Genomic DNA, 12,275 nt, shown 5'->3' with positions numbered 1-12,275 from the left:
TGTTACCTTTCATGAACATTCTATCATTTTCAGCATACACATCTGGTACATGTTTTGTTAACTTCTGCATTCCTTTTGAAGTAATTGTATTTGGATTTGGCATTGTGTTTTAATTTTTGTTTTTATATATATATTGTTAATACATAAAATTTGATTTTTTATGTATTGATCTTACATATTTATATTATGTGATTTTACTGAACTCACCTAGTAGTTATAGGAAAATTTTGCAGTTGTGAGGATTTTCAATATAGATAATCACACCATACACAAACAGAGGCAGTTTTATTTCTTGCTTTTAAGTCTGTATGCCTGTTATTTCTTTTTCTTGCCTCATTATAAGAGCTATAAATTCCTGTATTACCTGAATAAAAATAATGCAAGGAGAAAAGATATGTGATTCTCAATTCATAGCATTCCCAATGCTATGTAATTATATTTACATAATAAATAAATATCCATATTTATATTTATCTATAAATATCTTCACAGCATTAAAATTTAATATTGTATACTTGATTTTTTTAACTTTAATAAAATAATTAACCATAGTGCTATGGACTGAATTTTGTTCTCTCAATATTCATATGTGGAAGTCCTAATGCCCAATGTGATGGTATTTGGAGATAGGATCCTTTGGGGATAATTAGGCTTAATAGATTTTTGAGGGTGGGGCCCTCAAGATGGGATTAATGCCCTTATAAAGAAAGAAAGAGATACCAGGGCTCACTCACTCTCTCTGTGTCATGTAAGGACACAGTGAGTAGACAGCTGTCTGCAAGCCAGGAAGAATTCTCTCAGCAGAATCCATCCATGCTGCCATCTTGATCTTGGTGGATTTCTAGCCTCCAAAACTGTGAGAAAATAAATTTCTCTTGTTTAAGCCACCAGTCTATGAAATTTTGTTATACTAGCCAAGACAAACATAAAGGACAGTTTTCTATACTCTGAAAAATGCTATCTGTGATTGATTATGGTGTTTGAATTTATAGTTTTTTGTTTAAAAGGATTTTAGCCTAAGGGGATCCCTGGGTGGCGCAGCGGTTTAGCGCCTGCCTTTGGCCCAGGCAGGGCGCGATCCTGGAGACCTAGGATCGAATCCCACATCGGGCTCCCGGTGTATGGAGCCTGCTTCTCCCTCTGCCTGTGTCTCTGCCTCTCTCTCTCTCTGTGTGTAACTATCATAAATAAATAAAAAAATTAAAAAAATAAAATAAAAGGATTTTAGCCTAAGGAAAAGTCATGAGTATAGTTTTGTAAAAAAAAAAAAAAAAAAAAAAAAAAGTATATCCTTTGCCCAGGGGCCCTATTCAAATTCTGCTAAATGTGATTGGCTTTAAAACATGCCTGAAGGGATGCCTGGGTGGCTGGTTCAGTGGTTGGGCGTCTGCCTTCGGCTCAGGGCATGATTCTGAAGTCCCGGAATCGAGTCCCACATCGGGCTCCCTGCACAGAGTCTGTTTCTCCTCCCTCAGTCTGTGTCTCTTGTGAATAAATAAATAAAATCTTTTTTAAAATTGCCTGAAAATTTTTAACACTCCCTTCATAAAACAGTGTAGGCTGTGTTCCCTGACACTTCCATTCTGAGACCTTATTACCCTTCAACCCTTGGTACTATGAAGTGAGGAAACAGATCATGGAGGAGCCTCATATAGACGTTCTGGTAGGCAGCCCATTCTAAGGTCCCTGAAGATGGCTATTATCAACTTCCAGGCAAGTGGGTGAGGAAACCTTCAGATGATACAGCTTCCAGAGTTTGTCACCTCAGCTGTAGCCAAGAGAATACACTAGCTGTCTCCACTGAGCTCTGGCAAAATTGCAGAGTTCGAATAAAATAAGTGCTATCACTGTTTCAAAGCCACTGAGTCTTGGGGTAATGCGTTACACAAAATTAGATGCTAGAAGACCATTTATTCTAGTAATTTACCTTGTTGCCAAGGGATCTGATCTAGAATCATGTGGTATACCCAGCTGGCAAATATCTCAGTTCTTTCAGGAGTTCCTCAATACTTTAAGACCTTAACATTTTGTAGAATCCTCTCAATTTGTGTTTGTAATTCATCTCCCTAGGACTATCCTCAGGTTATGCAATTATGTTTGAGGTAACATAGATGTGATTCTCAATTCTTGTTGCAGTCTAGCAGGTATACCATGACTGGTGATGCTTTTGAGTAACATGGTGACAGCCAGAGCTTACCATTGTAAAGTTACTTATTCCCTTTTAAAATTAATATTTTTGTTTTATTTTTTTTTTTTAAATTTTTTTTATTTATTTATTTTACGATAGTCATACAGAGAGAGAGAGAGGCAGAGACACAGGCAGAGGGAGAAGCAGGCTCCATGCACCGGGAGCCCGATGTGGGATTCGATCCCGGGTCTCCAGGATCGCGCCCTGGGCCAAAGGCAGGCGCCAAACCGCTGCGCCACCCAGAGATCCCAATATTTTTGTTTTAAATATGTATTGAGGCTCTCTAAAATTCAAGCCTCATCTCACTTTCCCTAGTTTTACCATCCAGTGATATTTTCCCCTGAAATAATTAATACTCCAATGATTGTCAAATGGTACCTTTCTAATCCTGTAATTCCTTTATATTTTTAATTAACATCCCACTGTTAATTAAGAAATCTATCTTTCTTATTTATTTATTTATAGCAATATGGATTCACAGATTTCTATTTTATTCAATGAGTCAAATTTCTTATCTTCATTATATGTATTGATGCTCAAAGTGCTTTCAGGAGCCTCTTCAGACTGGCTCCTGTCTTCTTGACATGTTCCTATCCCTAACTGAGTATTTCTTTACTTTCTGGCATAAGAAAGAAACTTTCTCATTTTATTTTTTTTTCTTGCTTCAGCTTTGGTATCATGCATTTTATCTTCAAAAAGTCCTTAATTCTGCTTATTGGAGAATGGTATCTTGAAATAAAATCTGAGAACTAGTTGTGTTCAGTGCAACTGGATTGTCTCAATCTCCAGATTCACCTTACTCATCAATCTTCTAGACTTGATATTTGAGATTTCCTTGGTACTTCAGTGTTGGAATTCCTCTGTTGATCTTGATTTGACTGTTTTCACATAGCTCTAGGCATTCTGAGTCACCTAAAAGTAAAACTTTCCACTTTCACTCTTTGGAATTCAATCCTTGACTTCAAGCATTCCGAGTTGCAGAGGGATGGAGAATTGACTGAGTTGGTTGAACCAACTAGTGTGTGTATGTGAGAAAGAAATAAGAAAAATGTCATATTAAAGTTTTTAAGAATCTTGATAATGGAAGTGAGGTTTCAGTTTAATAAAGATGATGATAGAGAGTGAAGATATGGTCTTGATTTACTGAATGACATAATAGTAATGACTTTCAGAAAATAGATAACTCACAATTAAATGCCTGGGTGTCTTCTGCAATAGGTAAAATAGGATGAGGGAGATTGTTGTAGATTGAAAACAGTGCAAATTTAAGGGACATTTTGAAGGCTGGTATTGTCTAACAGATAATATATTAAAACTATGCATTTTATCTTTCTTTCCCTTTGAAGTTACATATTACAGTTCTGTGCTATTACATCACTTCCTGTGGCAGAAATGGTTCATTTTTGCAGTCAGTCCATTCTTCCTTTATTACCAGAAGTCCCAACCCAAAATTTTAACATAGAACACAGCCCAGTGAGTGCTAACACTTCTCCACTACCCTTAGCAGGGCCTTACATATAAGCATGTGACTAAATTTTGGCCCAATTTAATATATAAGTGATGTGATATTTGAAGAAAAGTTTTTTCCTTCTGATTCCTCTTTTTCTCACTTCCTCCGTGCTGGAATGCAGAGATGATGGTATGCGGCAGCTTCAAAATTTATGGACAAGGGCAACATAGTGAACTAGAGGCATGTAGATGTGTAATTTCTTTTTTTTTAAGATTTTATTTATTTATTCATGAGAGACACACAGAGAGGCAGAGACATAGGCAGAAGGAGAAGCAGGCTCCATGCAGGGAACCTGATGTGGGACTCAATGTGGGACATGATCTCTGGTCTCCAGGATCACACCCTGGGCTGAAGGCAACACTAAACTGCTGAGTCACCGGGGCTGCCCAGATATGTAATTTCTAAGGAACCTGTATCACTGGATGTCTCATAGAGCCTGCCTATGTCTTTAAGTTTAAATGAGAGAAATGGACATTTTGAGAATACAATTAGTATTAGATATTCATCTTCTTCTATCCTTTTTTTTTTTTAACATTTTCTCAGAAAGACTTCAAATATCTCTAAATATCCAGTAAGGTATACAATTTCCCATTTCTAATATTGAATATACGACTTTTGCTTCATGTATTTTCACCTTTCTTTTTTTTTTCTTCATCCACTGTCTGATGTCTTTTTTTTGGTATTTATTTTAAAAATATTAAGTAAATAAGGAGAAAGTGGTAAATAAGGAGAAATTTATTAAATATCAAATTCACATCAGGATTGGTCCTAAGTGATTTTCATATATATCTTTTACCTTCACCAAAATCCAGTGTGGTATGTGTTTCAAATAAGGCTCCTTTGAAGAAGAAAAAAAAAGTTTAGAGATTCAAAAGTGGTTTCAATATTTATAATTCGTATCTGTGCAGGAGGCTGTCATAACCCAATCCTTTTGCACTCAGACATCAAGATGAGTCATGGTTTGCAGCCTTCACTTTTAAACTGTCTACTTTCCTTCAAAGCACCATTACCTACTTGTTTACAAATAATATTTTATGTATATTTTGTATAGTATCATTATCATTTTCGCCGAATGTATTTTTGCATTTTGGATAAGTACGATTGCGTTCATATAATATGTTTGTAATCTCTCCATTCAGCTGGTAGAAATTCTCCTGTGTTCTGTGTGGTCAGTCTCCTGTTCTTGTAAAATGTGCTTCTTGGTAATACTCCCAACTATAGATTTACTGGCTTGAAAGTTTGTTTGAATCTAGTAATAAAGCAATAAAATATCTGAAGTCTTATTTTCTCTAAGACATTCCCTATGGATGTCATAATTGTATATTGAACAAATATTTATACTTATGCAGCTGCATAACACTGAAATGAAAATTTAGCATAAAAAGAAAAAAAGGTTAGATTCAGTAATTTGCATAATACGGTAGACAGAATAAAGACTCCGCCTACCAATGATGTTCACATCCTAAACCTTGCAGACTGAATATGTTACATGACAAAAGGGATTTTACAGATGTAATTAGGGTTACTAATCAACGACCTTAAAATAGGGAGATTATCCTGGATTAACCAGGTATCTGGGTAATAGGCAAATGTAATCATATGAGCTATTAAAAGCAGATAATCTTTCTCTAGCTGTAGGCAGAAAAAAAGAAATTAGAGAGATACAACAGGAGGGAAAGTTAGACGGATTTGAATCACAAGAGGGATTCACCCAGTGTTCCTGGAGACAGGACACTTGGAAAGTATGAGAAGGAATATGGGTCACCTTTAGGAGTAAATATCAGCTCCTGATTGACAGCCAGCAAAGAAACAATGAAACTGCAAGCAATTCTAGTAGACCATTTTCTATAAGTAATGTATTTTGTGAATGTCATCACAATATATAAGAAACCAGACTATTCATTTACACAGTGGCAGGATAAAGTATATCTTTGAGATATTTTGTGGATTTTAGGCCCATAGCTATCAGAAGAAATTTAAACTTCAGTGGAAAGTTTTAAAACCAATACACAGAGTTGTTGATCTGAGCCCCCAATTCAACCTTTATAAAGTCCTCTTTTACAACTTTCTTCAGATTTCTATTATGCAATTATATTTTCAATAAATTTCACTTCAATTAAAATGTAGGAAACATTTAAATGAGGATTCAGAAAAATACAGTAAGTCATGGAGAGGACTTGTAAATAAGGTGCTTGGAGCCAATACCATATTGTTTGAGAATTTCATTATTTCTATACTTTGAACTCTGAAATCCTCTTGCTACCTGGAGATTTGAAGGGAAAAAGTTGTACTTATCTGTAGCATCTCTAAAATCTGTATCCTCGGGCCCCTGGTTGGCTCAGTGGTTGAGCATCTGCCTTCGACTCAGGTCTCGATCCCAGGATCCTGGGATCCAGTCCTAAATCAGGCTCCCCACAGGAAGCCTGTTTTTCTCTCTACCTATGTCTCTCATGATTAAACAAATAAAATCTTAAAAAAAATAAAAATAAAAAAATCTGTATCCTCAGTAACTTAAAAAAAAAAAAAAAAGCAACTAGAAAACAGAGTTGAGTGATTTACCCAAGTCCAGGATCTTGAAATGCTACACCTGAGAAAATTAAGTGATTGAACATCACTTTTCTCAGCACCTGGTATAATCACATTTTTTAAGGTGCTTTTCAAACCAAGCAGCTCTGTCCTGTCAATTGCACATTACCACATTCTTGGCATTCAGACAGCTTGAAGGAACAATAGTCCTACGTAATAAAAAGCTTGATTCCCAAGCTGACCTCCACACAGTATGCCAATTTAACAGACAAGAACAAGGATGTAGGAAGACTAACTAATAAAAACAAACCAGGAAATATTGATTTCAACCCAGAAGCATGGTGTTTCATTTAAAAGACAGCTCTTCAGAAAAGCCTTTCTTCTGTTGTCAAACAAGCATTGGAGCTTGTCTATCTTTCCAATCATTCAATTAGAATAGGGACAAAAGAGTGATACAGTCCTGGCTTTCAAGAAAACATTAGGGTATAGCGTGGATGCAGGGTTGGGTCTCACTCTTCTTTCAGATTGCCAGCTTTAATTTCGACTGCCTGAAAAAAAAAAAAAGAGGAGATATCCTTTCTCCTTATACATTTAGCTGTTTCTCTTCTTTTCTCTCATAAGCAAAAACAGAGGGGTCTAAGTCCAGCTAATAGCATCAAATTTAACATGAAGGTGTTCTATATGGCTAAAGTTTTTCACTTTCTAAAGTCAAAGGAGTTGGACTGACACTTTGTTTTCTAACTTAACATACTACTTGGAATACAAATGAAAGTACAAATTGGAGTTGATTGATTCTGCCTGAAAGCACTAAATTTAAGAGTCTTCTAAGTGTAAAGGTTTATATCTTTTATTTGTTTACCTGGTCTCAAAAGATAATTGCAGTAAGTAATATCTTAGGCTAGTATTAGGTCTCAAAAGGTAACTGCAAAAAAAAAAAGGTAACAGCAGTAAGCAATCTCTTTGACCAATTTAATGAAAAGAAAGTTTTCAAGTGTGCATATGTGATCTAATGTGTAACACTCCGATATATGTAGTGATGTAGAGAGGTCAAATAAGTAACTTCAAATTAAGATTTAAGCAAATGATTACTGAGCAACTCAAGTAATATTGAGAGTAAAATATTACAAATGTTAAGCATATGATTGCTTATCAGGGTGATGGGGTAATGAGGCATATTGGTGTACTCGTAACCATTTGTGATTTTGCTTCTATCGTTGTGCACGCTAGGAGTACTTAAACATATCAGGTAAATTCCTGCTATTTTTGAAGTAGAGTATAAATGTAAATATCCTGAGCTATGCCAGATCTATGAATAATTTTAGTCATAAGTAATTTTGCCTCAGGGATATAGACACATGGTCTAAATAAATTCATCCATTTCTGTTACCCTGAAAGAAAAGTCCATGTATGAAATGCCATTGCTCATAAAGCATAAAGGCAGAGAGAGTCAATTGTAATTCCAATGGATATTGCTTAAATAGAAAATTTTGTGCCACAAATTTAAAATTCTAGAATCAACCTCACCCAGATCTCTTGTCACATGTAACTTTGAAGTCTTGTCAGCACAGCTACCTAATTTATATGAAGCACCCTGGAGTCAGTGTCTCTTTGTAGTGTTATTTGTCAAATGATTCAAGCACTGCTTTAAAGTATATGTGAGTTTCTAATCAATCCCAGGGCATTTAAATTGTATGCGATGCTATACACAATTTTTCCCTCTAAGTATGTGAAATTTTAAATTATATTTGCCTTTGATATCTTTATTTTTCTCTATTTTAGAAGTATCGCAGGAAGGGATAAAGCTACCATAAAGTAAATATTTGATATTCTGCTAAAGGAGAAAGGACCTAGCAAGAATTTGAGAGGGTGTGTGTGTATGTGTGTATGTTTATGTCTATGTGTGTCTGTGGGTATATGGACTCTTCCGTGAGAAAAAGAAATGCAATGGGGTCAGGGAGGAGGGGAATTCTGATCAAATTAAAATACTCCCCAACTTTGTATTTCTTTGTTAATAATGTGGAGCCTCTTCTATATCCACATCAGGTTAGAAATTGGGGTTACTGGTTACAGACCCTCTCATTCTCTCATCTTAAGTGTTATGATTCAAAATCTTCACAAAAATTTTGGCCTGGATTCTGCAGTTATGACCTCAAAATTATTTTATTATTTACGATCTTCTGGAACCATATGGTACAGATCTCTACTATAAAACTGATTACTTTTCTAAGATAACTGAATAATAAAAATCAATCAAGTAGTATGAAGAGTAAACTCATAGCTATGTGCATAAGTTTGAGACAGAAGGAAATGGATAAAGAGAACCAGAATGAGACATATGTATTTATCTGTCAATACATCCATATCTATAAATATTTATATTTATACACATAGATGCCATGCATACGTCACATGCACACATACACAGAAAGGGAGAGAGATTAAGTTAGCAGAGATACTACCTGGAGACAGTTCATTGAAAAGCAGAAAAACTCAGATTTGGGGGGGACCACATTCTCTGCTGACTTTATAACTTAATAACTTAATAATTCCAGTTAACAATCCAAGGATGGCGACCAGGCTACCAAGAAAAAGAGGAAAATAAACACGACTATCCATGCCACTCAAAGAAAAAGTTGGAAACTAGTTAATGGGTCTAATTTTGTGAAGACAGCACTTCACTGCAACTGTTAAGAGACAAGTCAACATAAGATCAGAGAAAGTTAACATTTCATGAGTTCATAAAAACTGTCAAGAGCTCTAGAATTTCCTGTCACTTATGAATGCAAAGTACTCAATGGGAATATCCGAATATGGATAAAATAATTTTTAGATAAGCATGTAACATCCTAAAAGCTATCTCAGGATTGAAGCTGATAACCAATAGGCACTACCAAAGTTCAAAGATTGTTAAATATTGAAATCACATCAGCTTAATCACCTGGAGTGTATTTCTACCTGGGTTCCTTGCCTTTGCACCAACCGGCACTAAATCCATGTCCTTTCCTATTTGTCTGCGCTCTGTGTCAACAAGAACCATCATGCTTTTTGTTTTGTTCCCAACCCCCCCAAATGGGGGCTTAGGAAGGTCAATTTCTGCCTTCAGTGAGACTTCCTTTACTGACGTTTCCAAGGAGTCTGAAGAAAGAAAGGGAGATGAGGCAGTTGGGCAGTAATGGGGAACACTCCAAACACCAACCCAGTGGTGCAGGCTCCAACTACTCAGCAGAACATCCCATGAGAGAAAGGAACCTATGGGAGACAGTAGGAGCAGTAGTAGGGGGTTGTGACCTGGGCCAGGGAAGCCCAGTGAGGATCCCCGTTTAATTATCTTTTTGAGAGGCACCTGAGTGGTTCAGTTGGTTAAGCATCTGATCCTTGATTTTGGCTCATAATCTCAGGGTCATGAGATTGATTGAGCCCTGCATAGGGCTCGGTGTTGGGTATGGAGTTTGCTTAAGATGTTCTTTTTACCCCCACCACCTCCCGCCCCCACCCCAAGCTCTTTGTCTCTCAAAAAAAAGTAACTATCTTTGCTGAATTTCATTACCATTCAACTTTCTTGAAATACACACAAGCCCTCAGGTTTGTAACATTAGCAAGATTAATATTATCTTTACTAATAAATATAAAGAACTAACTATCCCAATGTCATTATGTTCTAAAATATTCTAAACACACACAGGTACACATAGTTGTGCACACATACATACACTGATATAATTTGAGCACTAAAGTTATCATTATCATTTCAATCATTTAGATGAAGGAAAATTGGAGGCATAGTGTTTATTTAACTATGGAATGATGGAGGCAGGATTCAACCCAAACAGACGAAGAGCAGAGGCCAATTTCCATGCTAACTGTTCTGACCCCACAAGGCTCAGGAAGACTTAATTGATAAGATAGATATCCCATGAGCTGTTCCCAAACTCAAATTTGGGAAACACTAGGTCAAGCTTATCTCATTTTTTTTAATGTAGGCCACTTGAGTATTTTTAAACTATGTTCTTAAAATAATATGTATTATGATTGCAAATCAAGTCATTCAAAGAGATTGTGCTTAAAATAGTCTTCATAAAATCCTTCCCTGCTCTCAGCCTTGCTTTTTGATTTCTGCTTTTGTTTTTGCTTTTTTTTTTTTTAAAGATTTTTATTTATTTATTCATGAAAACACATAGAGAGAGAGAGAGAGAGAGAGAGGCAGAGACACAGGCAGACGGAGAAGCAGGCTCCATGCAGGGAGCCTGATGTGGGACTCGATCCTGGGTCTCCAGGAACGCGTCCTGGGCTGAATGTGGTGCTAAACCGCTGAGCCACCCAGGCTGCCCGGCCACCCAGGCTGCCCTTGTTTTTGCTTTTTAATTTCAGTTGGTGATTGACTTTAATAGCCCTAATATTAGAATAATGACTTCAATAACTTCTAAATAATATGTGGACAGCACTATTTCTTGATGTATATACTTTTGAGAATTACAAACCCTAAAGAAAATAATTTAATTTACTTATAACTTTCCCCTTGTTTCATTGTATAGTTGATATCTACATCTTAGTTCCTCTTTTGCATATCTTCTTCATATTTGCATTTAAATGATACCCCTGAATTGTATTTGTCCATTACCTTTAATCAGCTTTTCTCACTGTCTGCACCCCACTTTTTCTTCCACTCTCCTGACCCACTTTCCTCCGCCTATCCTACCACCACCTAGGTAGGACACACAGCTTTACTTTTATGTCACTAAGGTCAGTTTTTACATTGTCTTCTGCTGCCACAACCCGTGCCTTCTATTTGAAGACCACTGAGAAATCAAATAGTGTGAGATCATGTTATTATGTGAACTTGACTTTAGGCATGGGGATCACACATCTTACAACATAGCTCTTGTTCAGATGCATATTCTTTGAAGATGTAAACAATGTTCCAAGACCTCAAACTACAGTACCTGTAACTTTCAGCTTTTCAGCCCCAATGGTAATCTCATCTTCATCTGCAGAGAACAGCACCCTGCCATCTTCACTCGCTCTCACTTCAAATCTTTTACACTGAGCTTCCACAGCATCAGCTCCTAGGGTCAGAGGAAAGGTTTAAAAGTGAAACTGGTATGCAGGAAACCATTAACATGTATCTTTTTTCTTTAGAAACAGAGGAGAAACACATGGATTACTTAGTTATTTTATGTCTGCAGTACGTTTTACATCTGAATTAGTATTTTTAAATTGTTACCTTTTCCAGTGGGCTAATTTGATAGTTTGCTGGGCTAGGAGGTTGGGCATACATATGACCTCTAAATACGTGACATAGGCCTAACAAAGTTTGTAGGTTTAGCTAGTTAAAAACAACAACAACAATGAAAAGAAAAAAAAAAAAAACTTTGCATATACACAAAGAGAGATTATATCTGCTTTGTTCTTGGTTGTAGCTTGAAAACTTGGCATTATACCTGGCACGCACTGGATGCTCAATCAATACCTGTGGACCCAATGACTCCCATGTTCTCTCTGCAAGCAAACAATAGTGCCCATGGTCGCTGCATCACAAGGTACTTGGAGAGCATTACTCAATTATGAATCTTTAGCTACTCTACATTTCGTATATACTACTATTGAAGATTGTTCCACCTTTACTATCACTGAATGTGAATACATGTTAACAGCCAATCTTGCAAATATATCTATATATGTAATGTTTCCAAATGTATTTTCTCACCAATAATTTTCTTGATTTATTAAAATATAGAATTAAATAAATTCAGTTACAGTACAAAATTGGAAATCTGTTTCTGATTTATTGGACAATTTTGCATATTAATCCATCTGAAAATCACAAAGGCAGCTTCCATATTTGGAAAACATGATTAATTTGTGAGTTTGAAGGCTTCAACAGAAGATCAAACTGGTCAGAGGGTGAGGAATTGCTTTTTCCATATTTCCAATTTATTTCTTTTGGCATAACATGTTTGGCATATGCTACATCTCCCCCTCCTGTTAAGATCTGGAGCATCTCTCCTTGCTATCTACATCAGAAACTCTCATCAGATACAATTCAGCCCGGTC

At 36.2% G+C, this 12,275-nt stretch overlaps 1 protein-coding gene across 1 annotated transcript in view; it reads right to left on the bottom strand.

The window, feature by feature from the left end:
• Positions 1–12,275, bottom strand: part of SGCZ (sarcoglycan zeta) — a 459,573-nt gene that overhangs the window by 49,511 nt on the left and 397,787 nt on the right. The window contains exon 4 of the mRNA XM_055335292.1: positions 11,165–11,287. Within this exon, the coding sequence (XP_055191267.1) occupies positions 11,165–11,287 (123 nt within the window). The remainder of the gene's footprint in view (positions 1–11,164; positions 11,288–12,275) is intronic.

Source organism: Nyctereutes procyonoides, unplaced genomic scaffold (genome assembly GCF_905146905.1).
Source record: "Nyctereutes procyonoides isolate TBG_1078 unplaced genomic scaffold, NYPRO_anot_genome, whole genome shotgun sequence".
Lineage (NCBI taxonomy): Eukaryota > Metazoa > Chordata > Mammalia > Carnivora > Canidae > Nyctereutes > Nyctereutes procyonoides.
The sequence above is the reverse complement of the archived record's forward strand: the minus strand, read 5'-3'. Positions and strand labels throughout refer to the sequence as shown.